This window comes from Pongo abelii, chromosome 8 (assembly GCF_028885655.2).
Source record: "Pongo abelii isolate AG06213 chromosome 8, NHGRI_mPonAbe1-v2.0_pri, whole genome shotgun sequence".
NCBI lineage: Eukaryota > Metazoa > Chordata > Mammalia > Primates > Hominidae > Pongo > Pongo abelii.
Genome location: NC_071993.2, coordinates 32,990,837 through 33,017,850, shown reverse-complemented (window position 1 = coordinate 33,017,850; position 27,014 = coordinate 32,990,837). Strand labels below are relative to the sequence as shown.

Here is a 27,014-nt window from a genome sequence, read left to right as displayed (position 1 = left end):
CATGTATTCAATTACTACCCGCAATAATAGTAGGTACTATAATTATTTTCATTCCAGTGAAGAAATCTGGGTACAAGGAGGTTAAGTAACATTCCCAAGTTTACTCAGCTAGTAGGTGATGGTGCTAAGATTGATATCCAGGAAATCTGGCCCCTGAGACCATCCTGGTGTACAAATACAACAAGGTATAAATGACATATGCTTATAGCCCTCTGTAACTATAAAAGCTGCCAACCTATAAATTAAATATAAGCCTAGCAAGAAAACTAAGTGAAAGGTATTAATTTTATGTGACATGCCATATTGTTTTCTCATCACCAGTTGTAGCATGAATTTGATAGCATTATGGTCAGGTTATTAACAGGTCCTGTGAGATGACAATTTTCCATAACTTTTCTTCATTCAAATTACTGGAAACCATTTGTTTATACAGCTTGTTGTGATATGCGGCCTTCCCTTGGTGTAAATATATCATTTACATATTAAGTCAGCTTTTGTTCTTTTCTCAGTAGCTCTCTGATTAAAATAGAATTGCTCACTTCTAACTTAATTACAAACAAAAACACAAGACTAAAATTGCAGGATAACACTTGGCTACAGAGAGGCTATCTAAATGATCCAGGGTCTGCTTATATTGTTTTTTAAGTTACATTGAAATGAAAATGTAAAATTCTCACAGAGAAAGCCAGGTTCAGTAGCTCATGCCTATAATCCCAGCACTTTGAAAGGCCGAGGCAGGAGGATTTCTTGAAGCCAGGAGTTTAAGACCAGTCTAGGCAACATAGGGAAACCCCATGTCCACAAAAACATAATAAAATTAGGTTGATGTGCTGACACATAGTAGTCCCGGCTACTCAGAAGACTGAAGTGGGAGGATCACTTGAGCCCAGAAGTTTGAAACTGCAGTGAGCTATAATTGTGCCACTGTACTCCAGCCTGGGCAATAGAGCAAGACCCGGTCAAAAAAAAAAAAAAAAAAAACCACTCACAGAGAGTTCATAAACATCAGTGTCTAGTTTGAGAACTCCCACCACAGAGTACTCTCAAGAAGTCAAACAACCCGACTGCATCTCTGTAATTTGATGGGCAACTCTATTCCAGACTCTGCCAAAGAGGAACCACTGGAGCATCCCCTCCTTCCGGTAAGAGCAAAAAGTCTGTAAGCACCATCTGTATTCTCCTGAGGTTCCATGCCTTCCTACCATGTACCTAGGGCTCTTGCAGGCATCCTGAAGTAGGGAGTTCAGCTGGTCTGTGTCCTATTTTGATACTGACTACTGGGGAGAGGAACAGTAGGGAGAGATTTGGCTACAATAAATCTGTTCTGATGGTACTGGGTGCCACATGCTGGCTTGGGAAGCCTCAGAAGGGTAGAAGCCTTTTTTGTAAGGGTTCTTTTCCAACAGGAAATTCCCAGCATCATGTTCAGCTCAGAGTCCCAAACCGTAAAGGGCTGCAGCTCTGACCAAACAGCTCAGCCCCTACATGGACTTCCCAGGATGAAAGCTGGCCCAGAAGCACTGCTTCAGGATTGGTTCAAACAAGAAAATAATTCTGCCTCTCTCCTTGTAAATACCCCCTCAAATTATGGTTTGCAAATTGAGGTTTGATGCATTGGTTTTCCAAATATGTACAACAGACACAGCAAAATTGAGTTGACAGTGCACACAGTTTAAGACATCTGTTAGTGAAAGTTACATTTTAAGACTTCTGTGATGACACCGAATATATTGCAACAGATAGGCCAAGACAGAGTCCAGCATGTCAGCTTCTAGCTTAAAATTCCCTCAAAATAAAGCACCCTTAACATAGATCTTTACAAGCGGTGCTGAGAGTGAAGCCTGGACCCTAAAATAGAGTGAGGCTAACTCACTCTCAGGATGTTGGAAACCTGATCATGGTCTCATGGACATTTTACACCAACTCCTGGATAAGTAATTTCTTTAAGGAACTCCCAGTGAAGATAAATAGTGTTCAACTAGAATTTCCCTTTGCTAGTGAGAAGCAATGACGCCAATGACAGCAAGTCAAAAGTCAAGGGTGGTCAGGTCAAGAGGTTATCATGTACATGGTAAAGGTAGCAAATGGATGGCTGCCACTGGGGCAATAGGTTTGTTTTTTTTTTTTTAAGTGTATCTAAAGTGACCATATTTCCTGATTTTCCCTGTATTTAAAGCAATCATATGTAAGTCAAGTGAACATGTTTTCCTGATTTTCCAACCTGTTATCTCGGTACAATTATTATTAATTTATTTTCTTGGGACAGAGTCTCGTTCTTGTCGTCCAGGCTGGAGTGCAGTGGTGCGATCTCAGCTCACTGTAACCTCTGCCTCCCAGGTTCAAGCGATTCTCCTGCCTCAGCCCCCCGAGTAGCTGGGACTGTAGGCACACACCACCACGCCTGGCTAATTTTTGTATTTTTAGTAGAGATGAGGTTTCACCATGTTGGCCAGGCTAGCCTCAAACTCCTTACCTTAAGTGATCTGCCTGCATCAGCCTCCTAGAGTGCTGGGATTACAGGTGTGAGCCACCATGCCTGGCCAGTACAATGATTAATCATGCCATTTGCACTCTTGAAAATGTCATAGATTTTACTATAAGTTGTATGATCACACTATCTATGGCACGATCCCATATTATTTTATGCTCCATCTCTCCTCTTTCAATACCTCTTCTCCCTCATTCCCTGGGATTCCCACATCTTTGTTTTTGCCCATTGGCTATCTTTCTCTGTTTTCCAAGTGTTTCATGCTCCAGCATTACCCCAATTCAATATTCACCCCCCATAACACTATTCATTCAACTCAGATTATCTTGGTGTATTCGTTCATTTTCACACTGCTGATAAAGACATACCTGCAACTGGGTAATTTATAAAGAAAAGGAGGTTTAATGGATTCACAGTTCCACGTGGCTGGGGAGCTCTCACAATCATGGCGGAAGGCGAAGGGCACGTCTTACATGGCAGCAGACAAGAGAAAGCTTGTGTGGGGAAACTCCCCCTTATAAAACCATCAGATCTCATGAGACTTATTCACTATCACAGAACAGCACAGGAAAGACCCTCCCCCGTGATTCAATTACCTCCCTCCAGGTCCCTCCCATAACATGTGGAAATTGTGGGAGCTACAATTCAAGATGAGATTTGGGTGGAGACAAAGACAAACCATATCGCTTGGTAAATGATCCAAAGCAAAAAAGCAATCTTACCATCTCATTTTAAGTAGCCTATACTTGTGCTATGATTTTATAAAACATTTAGAATTATAGAGGGGAGACAGTTTTCTAATGCTGCTTGCAAAATCTCTGCCCTTTATCAAAGTAAGGTGCAATCTTGTTAATTATGTAATCACTCCAGTCTGAGTTATTTTTGTGAGTGCTATTATATATACTTGTTCAGTTATATAATAGGGATTGCTGACTTGGCACCCTTTATTCTGAAAGTTTGCCAACACAAAAAGAAGTACAGGAAAAGGCACTGTAAAGAGATCCAGAGAAACAGGACTACAAGTGGTTGGGATACTCTTTGCTACACATTTTCTGAATGGCCAGTAATGAGTGTATATTACTTTTATATTACTTTTACCATCTGGTAAAAAAAAAAAAAGAATACAACAGAAGAGAATCATACACAAGAAATTAATAAAGGTCATTTAGACTATGGTTATTTTTATCCATATGAAAAGCTGAAAGCTTGATTTGATGTTAGATAATGGTTGACTAGCTATAAATCTATGTATTTATATCACAGATACATTAAATACTGCTTTTTTCAATGGTCACAGATACATTAAATACTGCTTTTTTCAATGTTAAGGAGTTGAAGTGGCCGGGCATGGTGGCTCTAGCCTATAACCCCAATACTTTGGGAGGCCAAGGCAGGCGGATCATTCGAGGTCAGGAGTTCAAGACCAGCTTGACCAACATGGTGAAACTAGAAAACACAAAAACTAGCCAGGCATGGTGGTGCATGCCAGTAATCCCATCTACTCAGGAGGCTGAGGCAGAAGAATCACTTGAACCCAGGAGGCAGAGGTTGCAGTGAGCTGTGATTGCGCCATTGCACTCCAGCCTGGGCAACACAGGGAGACTGCATCTCAAAAAAAAAAAAGAGTTGAAGTGAATCTTCACACTGGCAATCCAGCTTTGCAAGAACTGCCTGTCTTTTACTAGTTAGCCTTACTGACAACGTAAAGGCCCCATGCTCCTAGTGTGAGGTCCTGTATGATGTTAACCCAGCCAGTCAGAAAACAGGTGCTGCTTCTCTGCACCAGCTACTCTAAGCACCTGAATTTCTATTGCAATTGTCGGTTTAGGGCTATTCAGTCTCAAAATATAGCTGAAAACAATGCCCAAAGTGTCATTTTAATGCACTATAGTACAAAGACAATAGGATTCGTTAATAATAACTGGCTAAATATTAAGAATACAATAAACCACCTGCATGGATTCTGTTATTAATGTCAACCCCCTCTCCCCACTCCCTCTAGTAAGGAATTATAAGAACCTTTAGCTAGACATAGCTAGGAAAGTTATTTATGATTTGATTCGATTAAACTCCTCTTCCTTTGTCATCCTGGGCCTGAATTATTTGCTGACTCTGTTTTTGCTCCAGTAATGATTCATATTCCGTAACAGTAAATGGCCTTTCTTGTATCGCAGCTTTAATGATCTCTTACAGAAAATTCTGTCTCCCTTTCTGTAATTGCTCAAGGTTTGTACTTTAAGTGAAAGGCTTTACCAACTGTGTTTCTATTGCTATAGCTATTCCAGTTTTTCTTTCACTTCATAACTCTGTGCAATGCTGAAATTTTAAACAGTATGGTTTCTGTCAATGTATGAGTTTTCTCATCTCTACCCTGCATTGGGACATAGGCATGGGGTAGGAACAGCCAGGAGAAGGAGTTCAATATAGTTTGTTTTTTTTTTAAAGAGCAAAATGCATAACTTTCATTGAATACTAGACGAAAAATTCTCCCTGGTGCTTTTACTATAATACTTCCTGTATCATATTACAAGAAAACCTCAACCTAGAGTTTTGCTGTTTAACCACTTCATGTCCACTAGGTCTACTATAGTTCAGTTACCATAGAGCCTAGAATTCTGATAAGCCATGTACAAATGAGAAACTTGAGTAACGGCTGAGGTCACTCAAGATGTAGGGCTCATAAATGCAGTCAGATGGCTGCTGCTGGTGAAGGCATAGATATCGCCGTAAAATAAGAACGTGGAGCCGGACATAGTAGTCCTACCTACTTGGGAGGCTGAGGTGGGAGGATTACTTGAGGCCAGGAGTTTGAGGCCAGCTTGCACAACATAGCAAGACTCTGTCTCAAAAAAAATTTATATATATATAAGAATATTGAGAGAGTGAACACTGATGGAATATGCAGTTTGATACCATTGAGTGTCTGCAACATGATTACAGGGAAACATATAAACATAAGGGCACCATTTTTTGTGGTAGAAATGGGCGGCTGTCTTAGGTATTCCGCATAATAGGGGCACTTAGAATAAAAAGATTACTCAGGCCCAGGTGCCGTGGCTCATGACTGTAATCCCAGCACTTTGGGAGGCCAGGGTGGGCAGATCACTTGAGGTCAGGAGTTTGAGACCAGCTTGGCCAACATGGTGAAATGCCATCTCTACTGAAAATACAAACTTAGCTGGGTGTGGTGGCACATGTAATCCCAGCTACTCATGAGGCTGAGGCAGAAGAATCGCTTGAACCCAAGAGGCGAAGGTTGCAGTGAGCCAAGATTGCACCACTGCACTCCAGCCTGGGCAACAAGGGATACTCTGTCTCAAAAAAAAAAAAAAAGAACATTGAATATTTTTTTAAATGAATGATATCTGTCCAGCTTTTTAAACAATGTCTATATTCAAATTATCAGATGCCATCACTGTCTGTAATATATTAAAATAGTTTTCTTTAGCTAGGCATGGTGGCTCACACATGTAATCTTAGTGCTCTAGGAGGCCAATGCCAGAATATCACTTGAACCCAGGAGTTTGAAACCAGCCTGCGCAACATGGTGAAACCCCATCTCTACCAAAAATACAAAAATTAGCGGGGTGTGGTGGCACGTGCCTGTGGTCCCAGCTACCCGGGGAGGCTGAAGCAAGAGGATTGCTTGAGCCCAGGAGGCGGAGGTTGCCGTGAGCCAAGATCATGCCACTGCACTCCAGCCTGGGTGACAGAGCAAGAACCTGCCTCAAAAATAAATAAATAAATAAATAAAATAATAAAAAAAGCTTTCTTTAATTAAAGGATAACATACATATAATAAAATATATTTGGTGTACTAATCTTGATGTACAGTTCAATCTTTTTACATATGTGATACATATATATTTCATGTATATGTAACTGCAACCCAGATAAAGACAGAAGATTTCTTGCAACCCCAAAAGGCCCCTTGTCCTTGCTTTCAGTCTAATACCACACAGCAGCTTAAAAGTAGCTGATTTTTACAAATAAAATACTTTGAAGATTACTCATACTAATTTTATTAGAAATTGCGTTTAGTTGTGAATAGGCCCGTAAAAGAAAGATTTGCATGGAGTACTATGCAGCCATAAAAAAGACAAAATCGTGTCCTTTGCAGCAACATGGATGGAGCTGGAGACCATTATCCTAAGTGAATGAACTCAGAAAATCAAATACTGCGTATTCTCACTTACAAGTGGAGCTAAACAATGGATATGTATGGACTTTAAAAGATGGGCATAATAGACACTGGGAACTCCAAAAGACTGGAGGCTGGGATGTGGGTGAGGGTTGAAAAATTACCTACTGGGTACAATATTCACTGTTTGGGCGATGGGTACACTAGAAGCCCAATCTCCATTATTATGCAATATACCCATGTAACAAACATGGACACGTGCCCCCCGAATCAACAGGCTGGGTGCAGTGACTCATGCCTGGAATCCTAGCACTTTGGGAGGCCAAGGCGGGTGGATCACTTGAGGCCAGGAGTTTGAGACCAGCCTGACCAACATGGTGAAACCCCGTCTCTACTAAAAATACAAAAAAAATTAGCTGGGCGTGGTGGAGCACACCTGTAATCCCAGCTACTCGGGAGACTGAAGTATAATCACTTAAACCAGGGAGGTGGAGGTTGCAGGGAGCCAAGATCGCACCATTGCACTCCAGCCTGGGTGACAGAGGGGACTCTGTCTCAAAAATTAAAATAAAATAAAATAAAATAAAATAAAATAAATAACAAAGGTTTAAACGAAGTAGCTGTTTTCTTTTTCTCGCATGTAAAAAGCAGGTCTAGAGGCAGGCCCTCAGTGGCTGGTGTGAAAGCTCCACAGAACCCAGCTTTCTTCTTTCTATTCAGCTAACCTTAGCACTAAAGAGCTCCCTTTGGTTGACACAATGGAACACCGGACTCCACCCAGGTGTGGTGACCATACTCCAAGGCTGAAGAAAGGCAAAGGTAAGAAGCACAAGGCAGCAGTCACTGAGTCAACCCCCTATAAATGCTTTCTTGGAAGCCCAACCAATGGCTTCTGCTTACATCTCACTGGTTAAAACAGTGTCATGCAAAACAGTTTTGGGTGGCACACCCAAAATAAAATGGGATTTTATGAATAAGAAAGGGAGGAGGGATGTTAGTTAGTTAATGAGTAGTCTCCGCCAAACCAGTGGCCACAATTTACTCGCGTGAATGACCTTTCTTGAAAATGCCATGTTGCATGATTTTAGATTGCAATGGATCAAAGCAATCTAAAATCATGCCACAACAGGTAATGAGTTCTGAAATAAAGACTCTTAAGATCTTGGCTAAAGACATTCAAACATTTGGAAATAAAAAGTCTGGTGAAGTACTGCTTTAAAATTTGATTGCAAAAAAATGTAAAACTTTTCACTATTCTTAAGAGGAAAAATATAGGGAAATCATAAAGAGTAAAATTTATAGCATTTGCACAAGACGGCACAAAATTTAATAATATTGTATGTGTTCATTTATTAGGGCCCACAAATGGAAATCTGACTATTTCCAAATGGTAACTATTTCTAATCATTAGGATTGTGAGTTCTGATTTAAAAGAAGAATAAAATTTTAACTATCTGAATGACACAAAAATCTATAGCTCCACAATTTTATATCCACAGTTATGAATTCCCAAAACTTTTGAAAACTGAAAGCTTTTTTTGCGAATTGCAGCATCCTCTTTGGTGGCAAAAGCTGACCTGACGCCAGGTGCGGTGGCTTACGCCTGTAATCCTAGCACTTTCTGAGGCCAAGGTGGGCAGATCACTTAAGCCCAAGAGTTCAAGACCAGCCCAGGCAACATGCGGAAACCTCATATTTACAAAAAATACAAAAACTAACCAGGCGTGGTGGCACACCTGTAGTCCAAGCTACTCGGGAGGCTGAGGTGAGAGGATCACCTGAGCCTGGGAGGTCGAGCCTACTGTGAGCGGTGATCGTGCCACTGCACTCCAGCTTGGGTGACAGAGTGAGACTCTGTCTTAAAAAATAATAATAAAAAAAGCTGACCCAAACTGATGTGGGGCTTCTTATAGTCTTTACTCCATTTAATGTGATTGTAATATTTAGCACAAAAATATTACGGACTTTGATTATAGCGTGCTGCATGATGTTATTTTTTTTAACTCAGAAAATTAATCCGAATTCCAAAACAGATCTATCTCCACCTCCAGTTCTGTGAGGTAAAGATTTTACAAACTATACTACCTAATTAGTTCACGATTTGATTTGTTTGGAGATTCCTATTAATATCAAAGCTCATTCAAGGGATTATACAAAATTGATTTGACCTAACTGCTTCTGTAATTTTTTTCAGTCTTAGATCTAAGAAACTGAACATGTTGTTTCTGCCCATGTGCCTGTAGGATTTTGGTTTGCTAACAACCAGTTACTAAATTGAAAAAGGATAACTTTTTAATTATGATCATGTTAAATTCTCACTTTAATAATATTTTGCCTTATTTGTTTTGTTTTGTTTTTTGTTTTTTTCTTTTTCTTTTTTTTTTTTTTTTTTTTTTTGAGACTGAGTCTCATTCTGTCACCCAGGCTGGAGTGCAGTGGCGCAATCTTGGCTCACTGCAACCCCTGCCTCCTGGGTTCAAGTGTTTCTCCTACCTCAGCCTCCTAAGTAACTGGGATTACAGGTGCCCACCACCACACCCAGCTAATTTTTGTATTTTTAGTAGAGATGGGGTTTCACCATGTTGACCAGGCTGGTCTCAAAATCCTGATCTCAGGTGATCCACCCACCTCGGCCTCCCAAAGTGCTGGGATTACAGGTGTGAGCCACTGCTCCCGGCCTCATTTGTTTAAAAAAAAAAAAAGGTGAGCACTGTTCAACTGATATAAAATGTAGTATTTTTTGAATCAAAAATATCAAAATCAGCACCATTAGAGAAAACTGAGGCAAATCGTTGCCTGAATTCCTCCTTTTCATTTTGTTTGTACTGCGTATGATCTTAGATATTTGTGTCTTATTCATATTTATTTATGAACCGAGTCATAATCAATGGCTGTAACTATGTGGGTGAAATATGGATTTTTAAAAATATAATACTGAAACCCTGTAATGTAGCTATGTAAATTCAAAATTAGCATTGAGGGTTTTTTTTCCCCTCTACCTTCTCTGGACCTTATCATTATCAAAACCTCTAAAATCAGGAAGTCCAACGTACTCTGTCTTAAACACGGAATTCCTTTTTGTGGCCTACAAACTTCTGCAGGATCTCTCTCCAGTCTACGTTTCTGACTTCATCTGATGCATTTCTTGATGTGCTGAAACCACACTGGCCTCATTTCCCTTCCTAGAATGTGCCAAGCTTCATTCTGCCTCAGGGCCTTCGCACATGCTGTAGCCTCTTCCTAGACTGTGACTTCTCCGATATTTTTCAAATGTGTCTCCTTGTCATCCTTCAAGTCTAGCTTAAGCCCCACTCCTTTAGAGACAACTTCCTTACCACCTTGTTTATTTATTTCCCTCCCTGTTATTCTCTAACACTGCACTGTTTGTTTTTTTGTTGGTTGTTTGTTTGTTTGTTTTTTGAGACGGAGTCTCTGTCGCCCAGGCTGGAGTGAAGTGGTGTGATCTCTGCTTACTGCAACATCCACTTCCTGGGTTCAGGTGACTCTCCTGCCTCAGCCTCCCAAGTAGCTGGGATTACTGGCACCTACCACCATGCCCAGTTAATTTTTGTATTTTTAGTAGAGACAGGGTTTCACCATGTTGGCCAGACTGGTCTCAAACTCCTGACCTCAAGTGATCCACCCACCTCGGCCTCCCAAAGTGCTGGGATTATAGGCGTGAGCCACTGCACCCAGCCCTATTTGGTTTTTTAATAGCACTTAGAATAATGTGCAATAATATACACTTGACTCTTGAACAACACAGGTTTGAGCTGTACAGGTCCACTTATACACAGATTTTGTTTCAATAAAAGTTACACAGAGTATTCCTGCCTCTCCTGCTTCCCCTTCCACCTCCTCCACCTCTGCCGCCCCTGCCACTCCTGAGACAGGAAGACCAAACCCTCCTCTTCTTTCTCCTCCTCAGATACTCAATGTGAGGACAATGAGGAATAAAGACCTTTATAATGATCCACTTCTGCTTAATGAATAGTAAATATATTTTCTCTTCCTTATACTTTCTTAATAACATTTTCTTTTCTCTAGTTTACTTTATCGTACAAATTCAATATAGAGTACATACAACACACAAAATGTGTGCTAATTGACTGTTTATGTTATTGGTAAGGTCAATAGTAGGTTATTAGTAGTTCAGTTTTGGGGGAGTTAAAAGTTACACAGAATATTTGACAGCATGGGGGATTGGCACCCCTAACCCCCACATACTTCAGGGATCAACTGTATTTGTTCACCTGCTATTTATCTGTCTCTCAACTAGACTATGAACTCCATGAAGGAGGAAATAAATTATCTACTTGTTCACTAACATATATATAGCACCAAGCATCATACCTGGCACATTCTAAGTCCTCAAGAACTGTTTGAATAAACAGCAAAAGAATTATTTATCTTATGTATTTCTGTGATAATCTCCACCAAAACATTTCATTCTACATATTATCTTTCCCAAAACAAAAACCAAAAATCCCTCAAATTGTGTATATCATGAATATGGTCTCAAAAACTCCAAAGAAAATTATCCCATAGGAAAACATGTAATCAGAAGTATGTGTATCTTACAAAGTGCACAGAACATCCTAATCTACAGATAATAAAGTATATGAGGGTATATACACATATGGATGTGCATATCTAGGTATTTTCTTTACCATGGCTGTTCATTAAATATATATGACCCCAAGTCCACTCAGATTGTCTACTTCACTTGGCAGTAGAACAAAGACAAGAGACGTGGCCCAGAGAGGGGTCTAGCTCAAATGCTATCTAAATTGGCCCAGGCCCCATGGCGGTAGGCGACCTATCTAGTGAAAGTTCAAGGAGGTCTCACTAAAAACATAGTGAGTTCTACCTCCCGGCTTATCATGGACAGGCTCTGTTTATTCCAGCTGTCCTATAATTAGCCCTTTTCACTCTCAAAGTATCCTGTGTTAGATGATAAATTCATAGTCACCCTAGCTATATCTTTCTAAGAATGTTACCTATTAAATGCCAGGCAGGGATACCAGACCAACGTGTGTGTGTGTGTGTGTGTGTGTGTATGTGCGTGTGTGTGTGTATGTGTGTGGTGTGTGTGGGGAGGGAAGGAGGTTGTGAAGAATGTAGATAATTCCCCACCCCTTTCTTAATCCAGTTCCTTTAAACCCTGTTCTCTCCTTGGCTCGTTAGAAAATTTAGTGGGCAAAGAATTTTTACTGAATATGTTGACACATGTATGCAGTATTTGACACACTACGATCTTTGTCGACTTTTCTGACATTAGCAAGCATAGTCTTGCGTCTGTTTAACGTTCATTTTTTTAAAGTCTTAGATTTTGTCTTTATTTAAAAGCCCAGTTGCAACCACCAAATACCTGACTCAGCTCACAACTAGAGACCGAGCATCAAATTTCCCAGCCCACTTAATTTGAAAGCCTGCCAAGATAGGTGAAAGACCTTATAAATATGTAAAGCAGGAAGTTCAAATTACAGTCAAGTAAATCTCTAGTGATTGATGTTCTTTTCAAAACAATTTTAAAAAACTAATAATGACCAGCACATTTCTAAGACCCTCTTACCAAAGCTTCCCCCCGAATTCAGACTCAATGGTGTACTTTCAGTACTGTATTTATTTCGGATTTTTACCACTTCCTGGAGGCCAGGAGGAGGCACAGTGGGAGGATCCTGAAAAACTCGGTACCACAGCCATTTTGTTTGTAAGGCAGAGTGGTAGAGTTCTGTCAGCCAGTAAAGGTTTTGGAAACAGTTTTTAAGGGGGGCGGGGGAGGGGGTGGGAATATGCCTATTGTTTTCATTTAACCGCTAAATTCATTATTTGATTTTACTTTTTGCACACATCGTAGTTACTGTGAATAAGAAATTATATTTTTTTGCCAAGGAAGTAAAGATCTCGGAGCTAAAGGAGTCATGAATTTTGTTCCAGGATGACTGGCTTCTCTAGGTACCTTCATGAGATCAAATCGAAAAAATATTTTGATGGACATCGTTTTTACATGGCCAGGTTTGCATGCAGAGGATCTATCTAGTGGTTGAAAAGGATCAACAATTTGCTCAAGAAAAACATGATAATGCTGTTTAAAACAAAACAAAAACAAAAAACAAACAAAAACCCACATCCAAGAAGCCAGAGTATTCCTTCAGATGTTAAAAGGGGCATTCCCCCGAGCTCACAGGCAGCCGTGGGTGCTATTGTCTTGCAGTGTCACTTCATAGCGAGCTTAGACTTTTGTCATTTTGGTGGCTGTGCTTTTAAAAGCCCAGTGTAAAATGGCACACACACTGCATTTTTTTCCGAGCTGCAGGAGGCGGGGGCAGCGGGGGATAGTGCAGACTGTAGGGACACTGCCCTCCCAGCCAATCAGCGCTCGCCTGCTTGCCATCGCAAAGTTGTTAACCCCAGAGTCTTCTGGCTGTGCTGCCTCCTCTGCTTTTAATCTTCTGTGGATATTTCTCCGATTTCCCCCAAACGCCCACAGATCCTGGGGGAAGCCACCCCATTCGGCCACCGATCATGGAAGAAAGTATTACTTTTTATTTACTAAACATTTTAAAGATGTTGGAAGATCCATATGCTGCCTGGAGGCTGTTGTTTCTAGGGACACAAGTATCCAGCCTATATTGTTACAATTTTTTTTCAAGAACTGCCGTCTTCTTTGCCTGCACTAATGGTAAGTTTGTAATTTTCACCATTTATGTCAATCTTTGAAACAGCCACCGGCTACAAACGATTTTCATTGTGTTTCTTCTAACAAAACCAATCTTTGTATTTTTCTTTAGCTTTGATCTCTGCACGTTCTACCTAATCTTGCCTGGTTAATTTTTACCAAAAGAAAAAAAATAGTTTTTTTTTTCATTGTTGAAGCTAAATGTTTATAATATAAATTATACTTTAATTACTGTGAACTACAGAGGAACTCAGATATTTCAAGATGGACTTGTTTTGTGCCAGTAATGTTGGCAATGCCAAATATGTGCATATCCTCTTTATAAAAATTATGTCTTACCTAATTTGTCCAGGACTCAATTATCAGCAGGCAAACTATGGATATAGTTTTTTTTTAGTGGACCTATTGTGGTTCTCTTGATAGATTACTTGGATACAAACTACAGAAAAGCTGCCCTTGGTATAATGAAGGTGGAGGTTGACATAACCGGGTTTATATTAAGTTATGGCTGTTACTAAATAGTGGATCTTTATTTGCTGATCAGATCTCAACTTGTAGTCTATGATATTATTTCTTTGAAGCTCTTCATTAGATAATCTTTGCAGATCTATCTTGTTTTTCTCCTATAAGGTACATTTGGGAGACATTTTGTAATTTTTGGCATTTTTCTAATTTTTTTTTCTTTTTGCACACGGTGGGAGATCTTTTTTGTTTTGCATTGATCTGTGTTGGTGGCGCTGTAGTGCTCCTCAACAATTTATGTCAGTTTCACTAAAAGAAAAAAGGAAGAAAAAAAAGAGGTGGGGCAAGATTTCATCTATTCTCTTCTCCCTTTATTTTCTTAAAGAAAGTTCATTTTAGTCAGTGGAAATATTCAGTTGTGTTATTTAAATGTTTTCTGTGAGCTGTGAACTATGGTGAGAGCAGACATGTCGTCACAACCAGTCGAGGGAACATCAGGGACAGGCATGCAGTTTGCAGTTGTTTTATCTGATCTGATTTATCATCTCTATATCAGAATTATTCAGTAATAAGCCGTCGATTTATCCTTTAAGTAACATTTTGCGTTTTCCTTATATTACAAAATTATGTGTGTTAGTGTATTTTCAATTTAACCAAACATTTGAGTTTTAGTTCCTTCAACGTTGTAAAAGTTGAATTTCATTTTGAACCTAGGGATTTCTTAAATAACTATTGTAAGTTTCTCCTGAGGTTTTTCTAATAAATAGTCATATAATAATTCCCACATTATTGTTTGTTTCATTTTGAAATGATACTGCAACTGAATTACAGATAGTCATGTTTTAAAAATAATAAATATTCTGGAATAAGATAATTTTTTAAGAATATGTGCACAATTGCTTTTGGCTTTAAAAATTTTGATGTTCACATATCTAAATGCAGGATTATATCTTTTCCATCTTTGTTCTTATTGAGTTATCTGATTAGAGAATGTGGGATTTAGGCCCAAAGCCTCCCAAGAACAAAAATGTGTTACGATCTGACATAGGTTTTACTGGTCTCTGTAAACATTTTAGTTGTTTATGGAGATAGTAAGTGTGCCCTTAGTTCAAAAAGAAAGTGGGATGAATCAGTAATTGAACCCTAAAGCACTTTTTTTTTGCCACATAAAATAAAAACAACTGAAATAGTATACTAGACCACTTTTCCATAAGATTGAAGAGATTATTTTTTGAAAGAGTGAACATTTCAAGAATTATTATTTAGCGTGTTTATCCACTTTGAAATACGTAAATGCTCATTTCACTTTTTAATCATTTAACAGGTTGAAGTAAAAGGATGTGTGAAAATGGCTAAAAATAGTGTGTCTGATTTTTGTGTCTCTATACTCTATCTATATATCCCTATCCTTGAACTTCAAAAATAATTATGTATTAGCCCATATTTTGTTTATACTATGCTATAAAAATGTGAAAATGTTCACTGTAACATTTTAGCTATTCGTAAAATGTAAATGCCCCATCAAGGCTGGTTTTTGACATTATAGATTATTTATAGAATGAAATATTGCAGGTGTAAATATATTATCTAACCTTCTGGTTATGCTGGAGAGTTTAGTTCTCTGAAGTTCATCTACCAAATAAAATATACTTTCCAACACATGTATTGCTAAAATAGTCTGCTATTCAGAACGGCGATAATTTTTATTTTATTTCATCTCTGAAAACTAAACGTGTGTATATAAGGTAACCCCCTTTTAAAAACAAACTGATGCTCTGAAGTCCATATGGAGCTATGCAATGCTCTTTGTTCTCCTACATCATTGACTATTACATCATTGATTATGAAGTAACTATTATAGTTAAAGCTTCACTTTTAAAAATCCTTCATATATATTTATATGACCGATAACATTTTATATATGACTCTTACATCACTAAGTATTTAAGGAGGTTGAAATCTATGAGGCAAAAACAGTTCACTATTTTATATTATTCTCCATTTTAAAATCCACCTTGAGCTTCATTTTAGCTCTTGATTCCTTGAACATTAATTTTTTTAATTGATAACATTTTTATAGAAATTTAGTTCATGAGCTTGGTGTGACTGTGATTAGAATTATAACAAATTTTTGGATTAAAAACCTTTATTTATTAAATTTAGTAGATAGAGAACTAACTCAGTCTTTCATGGTAACAGTTGCTAGATCATGGACAATAAAAAATTATTTTTAAAAAATCCCAAAATGTCATTTTAGTCAACAGTTACACACTTATTTCTTTCTTGCACACCATTATATCAGATAATAGCAAGTAGCAAAATTTACTACATTGTCATATCATTTTTCTCATCCTGCCTATCCCTCTGATGGAGGGAGGGGCTAATGAGTAGTGAAATCACCAAAAAACAGGTTGCAGAAAGCAGAAAGAAATAATGCCAAAGACATGGAGAATCTGTAAATCAAATTCGAAACAATAAACCTCAGAAAAATGAACTTGAAATTATGGAGCTCAATCAATAACAAATAAACTGAAAATTATATTAAGACAATGTAATGAACCAATACAATTTCCTAATTTATTAACTTGCATTCATTAGTATTGTTAAAGACTGAGGAAGTTTCAGGTTAGCCAAACTCATTAGATAATAGGTAACGGTAGGGTGAGGTAACAAAGGGAAGAAAGATTTAGAGATGTTAAGGTGACCAAACATAAAATGCTAAAAATATTAGCCAGGGCTAATCTAATCTACCTTGGAATGAACTTTTTTAAAAGAAGAAAATATAAAATAAAATTCTATCCTGTGAAATCACGTACAATATAGACTGAAATTGTCTGTTTCCAATTCTACCCACTTCTCGTGCATATTTACCTCTGTTATTTGCTAGATGTGTTACTATTTTCCATAAGACGATACGGATACACTCCTGTCCCCCTCAGCATGGTTTTGCAAAGGAAAACAAGAGGAAAATGATACACAAAACGTGTGTTTGTGTTATGACTTTGTTTTTGATCTTTCCAAAATGATTATCAAATGGAGAATCTAAAGGGAAAGTAAAGCAGATGTATAATTTTATAAATATTTTTATGAAAAAGATAAAAGCAGATTTTATACTTGATTTGTTCAACATTTGTTTTTATTTTTATTCGGGGGTTTGTTTATTCTAGATCGTCCCCCATCTATTATGTATCATTCTGATAAGATGCTAGGATGCAATATTAAGCAAAAGAGGCAAGGATTCTTGCTGTAATGGAGTCTACACTCCAATGTGGTTCAGAGTTCTAAAGATACTTTAAATCTAAGGTCTTAGATGTGTGAGGTTCCCAAATGAAGGCCAAATAATATTTTCGGAAAAAAATATCTTTTTAATTTAGATCTGTTTAAATAAGATTTGACAAGAGTTCTTCCATTGAAGGACCATGATTTGGGCATCAAGTACTCACATATTAGGGTTGGGAGAGGATGTAGCCCTTAAGCTTTAGATATAACCCAAATAGATGCTACAGATGGTTGCCTAATACAAATTCCTATTGCAAAATGAGAAATAAAACTTTGATTTATTGGCTAGAGAAAAGAGATGAAGAGAGGATCACTCTGGTAGCAGGAGTTTTGGGCATGTCCCTGTGAGATCCATTTGATGGAAACATTTTTTAAAACATGGTAGGGCCTCATTTTGCGCATTTTGCTCACAGTGTCATCAAATAAACATCATGGTAAATATAAACTGTGAAGATGAAACAGGGAAATAAAATTAGTATTGAAGTATTATATTAGAACTAAAATTTTTATTTTAGAACCTTTTGTAATAATTTCTAATGGTATATATAACAGAAATTTAAAAAATAAAAACATATTTTAATTTACGAAAATTGTATAATTAGACACTTGGCAATGGTTAATTAGTTAAACATATCAGGTATGGAGCAGGAAAGTAAGACTTACGTTATTTCTATACAGATGAATTGGAGGAAAAGGAACTATTTATTAAGGAATCTCTATGTGGGTTAAGATGATCTCAGGAATAGTTACCAGATTATTGTGTCATACAGCCAATTAATCTATAGTAGCTAGATGTGTTATATTATTTAGTTTGCTTTCATACTGACATAGAACCCTACTGATCATGGCATAAAAAATAAGGACATTTATTTTTTCAACTAAATGAGTAATCAGGTGGCAAGTGAGTTCTAGGTTTGGTTCAACAGTGAGTTTTAGATTTGGTTCAACAGTGTTATTAAGATCCTTTAAACTTTTACATTGCCGTAACGTCAGCAATGTCTTTCCTCATAGTCACAAAGTGGCTGCTGCAGACCCAGGCATCATATCCTAATATTAAAATATCCAAAGTGAGGAGAGTTACTCTTATTCATCTTGTTGTAAAGGAAGAAATCCTTTCTCAGAAGCCCCATAGCACAGTGTTTCTTAGAGCTCATTGGCCAGCTTTGTAGGACGTGCTCATACCTAAACCAGTCACTGACAAGGGGACTGAAATTACCAGGATTGGTTTAACTAGGCAAGATGCTTAGAAGGGTGAACACCTGCTGAATATTTAGAGCTCAATAAGGTTAGCACTTAATTGCTTTGTGTAAACGTGAACTGTTTTGTATAAACGTTCTTGAGTGATTAAAACATTAGTATCTGTTTTCTCAGTGGCCAGATATGTCACTCGTGGGCTAATTTTAAAAATAACAAAAACAACATTTGATTAGAGCTTACTATGTTCCAGCCTCTAGCCTAAATGCTACCCTCTATCTCCTTAAATCCTCACACAAAATTAGGAGATAGGCCAATTATTATACCCATTTTGCAGCCAAGGAAACTGAGGCATAGAAAGGTTTATACCCCTGAGGCTTGGCCCATGTTACACAGAAATGAAAAAGCCAGAGTTTGAACTTGGGAAGTCTGAAATCAGAGGCTGTGTACTTACCTCCTTTTCTTTACTATCACATGAGATATTTGTAAAATTGGTGTTCTCTAACTTTTATTTTATTTAGACCGAGTTTCGCTCTTGTCACCCAGGCTGGAGTGCAATGGCGCAATCTCAGCTCATTGCAACCTCCGCCTCCCGGGTTCAAGCGATTCTCCTGCCTCAGCCTCCCAAGTAGCTGGGATTACAGGCGCCCACCACCACACCCAGCTAATTTTTTTTTGTATTTTTAGTAGAGATGGGATTTTGCCATGTTGGCCAGGCTAGTCTCGAACTCCTGATCTCAGGTGACCCACCCGCCTCAGCTCCCAAAGTGCTGGGATTACAGGCATGGGTCACCACGCCCGGCCTGACTTATATTTTAAATGCGCTCTATGATATTGCTGTTGAATCTTCTGGTTAATTTATTACTTTGTAAATCTAACAATGTTTTCCTAGAATGAGTAATCGGCCTTTTGATTTATCAGTCATATGCAGATGAAATTTGGTATTTTGAATTTGCGTCTGATACATTTGTACTTGTACTTTACCTGCTGTCTTCAGGAACATCTCATGAAATTCTTTCAGACAAATTTTTACAGGGAGAAGAAGATCAAAGCCTAGAGATTCAGTGAGGCCTTATTGAAGGGGGTAAATTCATGATTCATAACATTAGGTCCGGATGGAATATTGGCATCTATTTCGCAATATATAAGGCCAGTTGTATGTACTGAAATGTTTCAGTCTTTATAACTTTGGCATATATGGAAGCTTTCACCTCTGGGACATTTTGCAGGGTTTTGTTGTACTCTAGATCAGTGGATCTCAAACTTTGGTGTGCTCTAGAATCACCTGGAGGGCTTATTGAAACACAGATTGCCAGGCCCCCACCACAAGAGTTACAGGTTCAACTGGCCTGTGGTGGGGCATAAGAATTTTCATTTCTTAGTTCCCAGATGATGAGATGCTGTTGGTCCAGGCAGCAACATTTGAGAACACTGCTCTAGACTATCAGATGCTGTCTGCCATGATAAGTATTTTGGCTTTGAAATATGGATTGCAAACTTTGAAAGGGTGTCATTTAATTTTTGGCAAAAGGAATTAATATATACATATTTCAATATTAAATAGGATGTTCAGGGTAGGCTGATTGAAAAGGTGAGAGTTGAGCAAAGACTTGAAGGAGGAATCTTTTTGTTTTATTTTTTGAGATGGAGTCTCCCTCTGCTGCCCAGGCTGAAGTGCAGTGGCGCGATCTTGGCTCACTACAACCTCTGCCTCCTGGTTTCAAGCAATTCTCCTGCCTCAGCCTCCCCAAGTAGCTGGGACTACTGCGCCACCCCACCCAGCTAATTTTTTTTTTTTTTTTGTATTTTTAGTAGAGATGAGGTTTCACCATATTGGCCAGGCTGGTCTCGAACTCTTGACCTCAGGTGATCCACTTGCCTCGGCCTCCCAAAGTGCTGGGATTACAGGCTTGAGCCACCGCGCCCAGCCATGGAGGATTCTCCTTATGCTTTAGCATTAATATCACATTTAAAATTTATTTGCCAACGAGTCATTAATGTGTGTATTTTTAACTTTTTAAAACAGCACTCATACTTTACAAGTGATTTTTTTAAAGTAGGTAAAAGTAGAGTTTAGTTTTGCTCAATATCAAGGTCCATCTGTGAAAGACCTGAATCTGTGTCACTTTGCTGTTTTTCTCAAGATTTTATTCCACCAACCACCAATGCCCCATATTCACTAGTAGGACATAGTAGCCATGAGACTGAGAAAGGGAGGCTGCCATGCCAATGACCTATATTTAGCTCTGAAACTGAGGCCACTGCTCCAATCCGCTGGAAACTCTCCATCCTCCAAGATAGAGGTCACAATCCCCAGTTGAAAAATACTGCAACATGCCAAAGAATGAAGAGGACCATTTCCAAGAGTTTAATTGCTTTGTGGTTCCATTATTAAGTTATGAGACTTCAGAAATTTTTAGTTCTGAAGGTGTTCATTCATTTGTCAAGAAACAAATTGCCAACCTAAATGAGGGAGGAAAAAATCAGCAAATTCCATGTCCTTTCTATCCTCAGAAGCCATTATAAGCTTCAAGCCATCCTTCCATACCATTGGAGGTCTTCTCAAGAAGCTGGTATGAAGTATCCTGAAGAGGCATAAGTAGTGAGTTTGGGCTAGTGTGGTCTAGTATTAAAAAGAGTCATTCAGCACCTGTTTAATAGTAGACTCAGATCATTTAAAATTGCCTAAAACTCCAGAACTGTGCTGTCCAATACAGTACTCACTAGTAACATGTGGCTATTTGTATTTAAATTTGAATTAATTTAAAATTTAAAGTTCATTTTCCTAGTCACACTATCCACATTTCAAGTGGTCCACAGCTACACCCAGCTAGTAGCTACCATATCGGACAGCACAGATTTATGGCACATTTCCACGACTGCCCAAAGCTCTATTGAACAGCCCCGGTCTAGAATGATTCTGGGTCCTTCAGATCATGAGAGGTTCACACTCTTGCACCACTGGTTCTCAACTCTGCCTGTATGGAGAATCACCCAGAAACTTAAAAACAAAATGTCTATGCCTTACCCTAAGAAGTTCTGATTTAGTTGGACTGGATGGGATCTGGAAATAAGTATTTCCCAAAAGTTGTCCATGGGATCCTAGCAGTCAGGGTTGAGAATTGCTAAGTTATAGAGACAGGCTTACGGCTATTGAAGCAAGCCACTAAACCAAAAACTTGGGGGAGGTTTTTGTAGACTAGCCAGGCTACTTCTCATCTCCATCTTTCAAAACCTACTATCCATCTCCTAGGAGGTGAGGGAAGCCCAGACCTACATAAAGATTAACAACAGTGAAACCAGTTCTGTGGAGTGAAGCAATAAATTGCCTAATGAACACAAACTTTTGCTGGAAGAAAACCAGCCCTGTAACTCCTCTTCAGTTAAGAGTTATGTGATGCCCTTCAGAGTGGGTCTTATATATTGAAAGGCTATTCAGAAGTTAATTCCAGTTTTTAAAATATATATAAAAAGTTTTTAGCTTATATATTCAAAGTAGCAGTTCTCCATTATGTTTTAAAATTCAGTATACAAATCTTATCATATTGATAAATCTTGCAAATTTTAGAAATCATGATCCTTTAAATAATATCTGGTCTTATCTGTAGAATGACTTAATTAAACACTTCCCAACTTTTTACACTGAATTTATAAATTTAGTACATATAATTGCCTCTTTAGTAGTTTGTAAACATTTTCAAGAAGCTAAAATCTTACGGATCTAATAATTTAACTTCCAAACATCGTAACTCTTAAGTTCGCTCTAATGTTTCAATAATACACATAAACTTAGTAAGAATTCTGCTTAAAAGTCTAATAGGCTGACCTCTTACTCCATTAGTCAAGTGTTCTTAAATAGTACAATTACTTACACTAAAAATAAAATTGCAGTACTTTTGACAGCATATTCTAAATCTTTCTGGAGTTAAAATATGCTTACCTGTTAAAAGAACCGTTATGACCTACCTAAACAATTTGGGGTGTTGCCTTCCCAAGTAAATTTTTTGGTCTGCCTTCTTAGCTTCTTCAAATTTTTTGACAAACAGTGGTTTTGGCTGGAACACAACTAGATCCTTGTTTGAGACACTGATGGGGTGTACTGAGCCTTATTTTTATTTACTGTATTTTTTTATTTAAAAAAAAAGGTATTCTGAAGGCCTACTTGTCTTAGATATTGAGTCCTATCATTACCTATTTTCAAGTCATGTTAGAATCTATGGCTACATCAATTGAAAAATACCTGGATTTTGCACTTCCTAAACTTTTAGAATATGTAGCTGTCTTTTATATCTAAATCTAAATACCTTTGAATTTGGCAGAATGTCCTATTCTTTCACATTGTCTCATAGCACAATCAACTCTTCCAGACATTTCTGATCCTTGACTGACTGAATTTCTGTCATGGCTTTGTCTGGCTATGAGGTCACAATTTCCAATGTTATTCTATTGACAAGGTTTTTTAGCTTCCAGAATAGCTGACCAGAAGCCTCTCCATCCACATTTCTATTGCAGACATTAGGAGAACACTTGAAGTACATGGCTTTGTCTGATCTGTTCGGAGTTCCTAACTTTGCCCTTTACTAACAATTGTCCAGGCCCTCAGTTTCTTCTTCTATCAAACAAGGTAATATCACTTAATCTCACATGGCTGTTGAGAGAACACAGTGAGTTAGTGCATCTGAAGTGCCTTGAATAGCGCCAGACTTGCCATAAGTAATCAAGATGTGCTCTAAGTTCTGTATTTCTTAGATAAACCTGATTTCAGAGATCAAAATAGGCCTTACACAGTGCGATGCAATTTAAAAGATCACCCTATTCAGGTATATGGATTTTGCAGTATTAAAGATGCTGCCTCGAATAGATCATTATCTTCTCCAAGTACTCTATTAAGTCAATGAGTCAGAGTATAAGGTTTATTATCTGCTTTTCTTTCATTAAATAAATCTTTATTGAATTTCTACTACATTTAAAAACCAAACCGATACAAAAAACAAACAAACAAACAAACAAACAAAAAAAAACACTGCCCTGAGCCATAAAGGAGAAGGTAGTTTTGACTGAAACCTTGAAGGATGGGTAGACTTTCAGCAGATAAAGTTTGAGAGAAGATCTTCCAGGTAGAGAAAGCAGTGTGGGCACAGGCAAAGATGGAAGAACACACGTGGCTTTGGGAAACACAGCCAGAAGTCAGTGCGGATAGAGAGTAGGCTATGATGTGCAGAGGTTAGCCACTGGGAGAGATAGGTCCATGAGAGTAGCTTGGTCTAACACAGGGAGGGTTTGGAATCCCAAGCTGGGGAACCAGGCATTGCCCACAGAACACCAGTTCAAATGCTTCCGTCAATTGCCAGAAAATGATGAAGGGATAAATAAAGAGGGAACTACTTCTTTCTTTTATTTGTCTGTTAACCAGACAATTGGCATTGTGGAGGGAAACTCCAACAGTCTGGGTCTTTTGCCAGGTAAGTTTTGATGGCGGAGTAAAGAGAAGTAGAAAAGGTTGGAAGTTTGGGACAATTTTCAGTAAGTGTGGACACTGGACAGCAGGGGGCAGCATAAGGGCACCAAAAAGTTGAAAGATGCAGAAGACATTCGCTTATGTAACATTTCCTGACAATTATGAGTTTACATTTATAAGGCTACTTATATTAGTAACTTAGCATTCTTCTCCCAAAAATGAACAGAAATTGACAGAGAAAAGAAGAAAGAAAAATAACAATTGTACTGTGTTAGGCTGGCTAACAGCAGAATGGCACTGCTGTTTATTTGAGAAGATAGAAACAGGCAGCTGTCTGCTTATTATTTCCTTTCAAATAAATACAAACTCAGAATTCAATACAAATGTGTACATTTCAATTGGAAAAGACACCTTTATATGACTTTACGATTTTGCATTTTTTTAAATACATATGTTCAGCTATACTGTATTCACAAGTTTCCCTAGTGAAAAAGTGGGGAAACTTGAAAAAATATATCATTTAAAAATGAATTGAAAGTTTAATATACATGTTATTTTATATGCCAAATATATGGAATTTTAAATTTTGAGTTTTTATGATTATGAAATTTTCTGGATTTTTCAATAAAAATTTTTTCTTTATGCCTAAAATTCAAAACTATCTACATTACATTTAATCAGATTTTTCTAGTGAAATTCATCTCTTACTAACCTTTTTAAAAGTTTCTTCAGCTATTGTTTTAAAAACGTTTGGGGCCGGGCACGGTGGCTCATGCCAGTCTTTACATTAATAAGAATAGCGAAAGGCTGGGTGCAGTGGCTCATGCCAGTAATCCCAGCACTTTAGGAAGCTGAGGCAGGCAGACCACTTGAGGTCAGGAGTTTGAGACCAGCCTGGCCAACATGGCAAAACCTCTACTAAAAATACAAAAATTAGCCAGGTGTGGTGGCTGGCGCCTGTAATCCCAGCTATTCGGGAGGCTGAGGCAGGAGAATCACTTGAACCCAGCAGCCAGTGGTTGCAGTGAGCCAAGATCGTGCCACTGCACTCAAGCCTGGACAACAGAGCAAGACTCTTTCTCAAATAATTAAAAATACATACATACATACATACATACATACATACATACATACATAGTTTGGATGGTTAGTGATATTAAGAGTGGAAAACTGGAAATTTCCACGTGGATTTTTTTTAGCTCTGGAATTTGCCAGGGCAAAGACTACATTATACTCACCTGCAATCTCTCTATCCAACTTGTGAGGAAGGTGGTAGCACACTGCTTCATACCCTCACACTTAAGGAGAAACCTCTCTGTCTGTGTTCCTTCATGATTCTTTCAATGCCTGTCACACGTTTTGAAGGTTGTGATCACTGTGCGGGTTGCACTCTGTGTGCTGCTTTTGTTCTGTCATTTTGCTTTTTTATATATACCTCTTTACATGTATTGATATAATACCTCATATTTATCACTTTAAATGGCCAAAAAAGTTGATGGCAGACTACTCTTATGATTATTGAATACTGATTTCCAATTTTAATAAGGAAAATCTGAAACAATGAATAAATTTGGGGCTTAAGCTGGTTAGCATTAAAGTTTATTCTTCAATATCATAATTGAAAATAAGTTACTCTGTAAAGTAACTTCATGAAAAATTACCTATATTTTTTATTTTAATCATTTGTAAATCTGGGCATGTAAAGATATCAAATTATTTAAAATGTTACCTTTCAAACCAGAGTTTACAAGCAGGGTGTGCCTGCTTGTGTTTATAGGAAGTAAGTTCACTAATGGCAAGAGCAACATTTTCTTTTATATTTCCCCTGGCTTATAGTACAATGCTTTTGCACAGAGGTGGGACCCAATAAACAAAACAAGATTAGGAAAACATATTAAAGCATCATATGAAACATAAACATGTTTTGTAATGTAGATTTAAAAGTACTTGTTGTTGTTGTTGTTTTTAGCCTGAGTTTCGCTTTTGTTGCCCAGGCTGGAGTGCCGTGGCATGGTCTTGGCTCACTGCAACCTCCTCTTCCCGGGTTCAAGCGATTCTCCTGCCTCAACCTCCCAAGTAGCTGGGATTACAGGCACGCTCCACCATGCCATGTTAATTCTGTATTTTTAGTAGAGACAGGGTTTCACCATGTTGGCCAGGCTGGTCTCGAACTCCTGACCTCAGGTGTTCCACCCATCTCGGCCCCCCAGAGTGCTGGGATTACAGGTGTGAGCCATTGCACCCGTCCATTTTTTTTTTTTTTTCTTGTGAGACAGAGTCTCCCTCTGTTGCCCAGGTTGGAGTGCAGTGGCGTGATCTCGGCTCAGTGCAACCTCTGCCTCCCAGGTTCAAGTGATTCTCCTGCCTCGGCCCCCCAAATAGCAGAGATTACAGGTGCACCACTATGCCCAGCCAATTTTTTTTCTTTTTTTTTAATTTTAGTACAGACAGGGGTTTCACCATGTTGGCCAGGCTGGTCTGGAACTCCTGACCTCAAATGATTCACCTGCCTCAGCCTCCCAAAGTGCTAGGATTACATGCATGAAACCATGTCCCCAGCCTAAATGTACTCTTCATACTTCCATCGTATGTTTCAAATTGTGAAACTGGTTAGAGTGCGACTGTTATTGTTCTTGTTGTTGTTGCTGGTATTTTTCTCAGTGCCTAAATAAGACTGTGCTAATTATTTTCTTACATAGAAATTCTCACTTTCTAGTGAAACTATCAGACTAATTGCAGATCTTTTATTACTAGATGGTTATTTTGATCTGCTTTAGCCTTTATGCTAAAGTTTGCATCTTTTCCTATTAATTCTGAATCCTTGTTATCTAGTTTTAGTGACGTATTTATAAACAACACTGATTCCTCAAATCACATTTGACCACACTTAAGGCAGAGCTACTTCTACTAACCATCCTATAAGAACATTTTGTTTAAGCGTCAAGTGTCACCAATTACTAATAGGCCATAACCTCTCTGACTCAGGGATTGAAATTACGTTCCTTAGGGCATGTCTTCCAGAACTTTTTCTCTTATACTTCTCTTAGTGCTTTCTTTACTATGTAAACCAGGGGTATCCAATCTTTTGGCTTCCCTGGGCCACATTGGAAGAAGCAGAATTGTCTTGGGCCAAAAAATATACAAACGATAGCTGATGAGCTAAAAAAAAAATTCGTGAAAAAATTCTCATAACATTTTAAGAAAGTTTATGAATTTGTGCTGGGCTGCATTCAAAGCTGTCCTGGGCTACGTGTGTCCCACAGGCCACAGGTTGGAAGGTTGCAGGTTGGACGCACTTGATAAATATATA

The 27,014-nt window shown here is 38.2% G+C and overlaps 1 protein-coding gene across 2 annotated transcripts in view; it reads left to right on the top strand.

Moving 5' to 3' along the window:
• The first annotated feature begins 13,007 nt into the window (after positions 1 to 13,007).
• Positions 13,008 to 27,014, top strand: part of EPC1 (enhancer of polycomb homolog 1) — a 109,304-nt gene continuing 95,297 nt past the window's right edge. For both annotated transcript variants that reach the window (XM_024253949.3, XM_054522139.2), the window contains exon 1: positions 13,008 to 13,314. In XM_024253949.3, the coding sequence (XP_024109717.1) occupies positions 13,312 to 13,314 (3 nt within the window). In that variant the 5' untranslated portion in view covers positions 13,008 to 13,311. The remainder of the gene's footprint in view (positions 13,315 to 27,014) is intronic.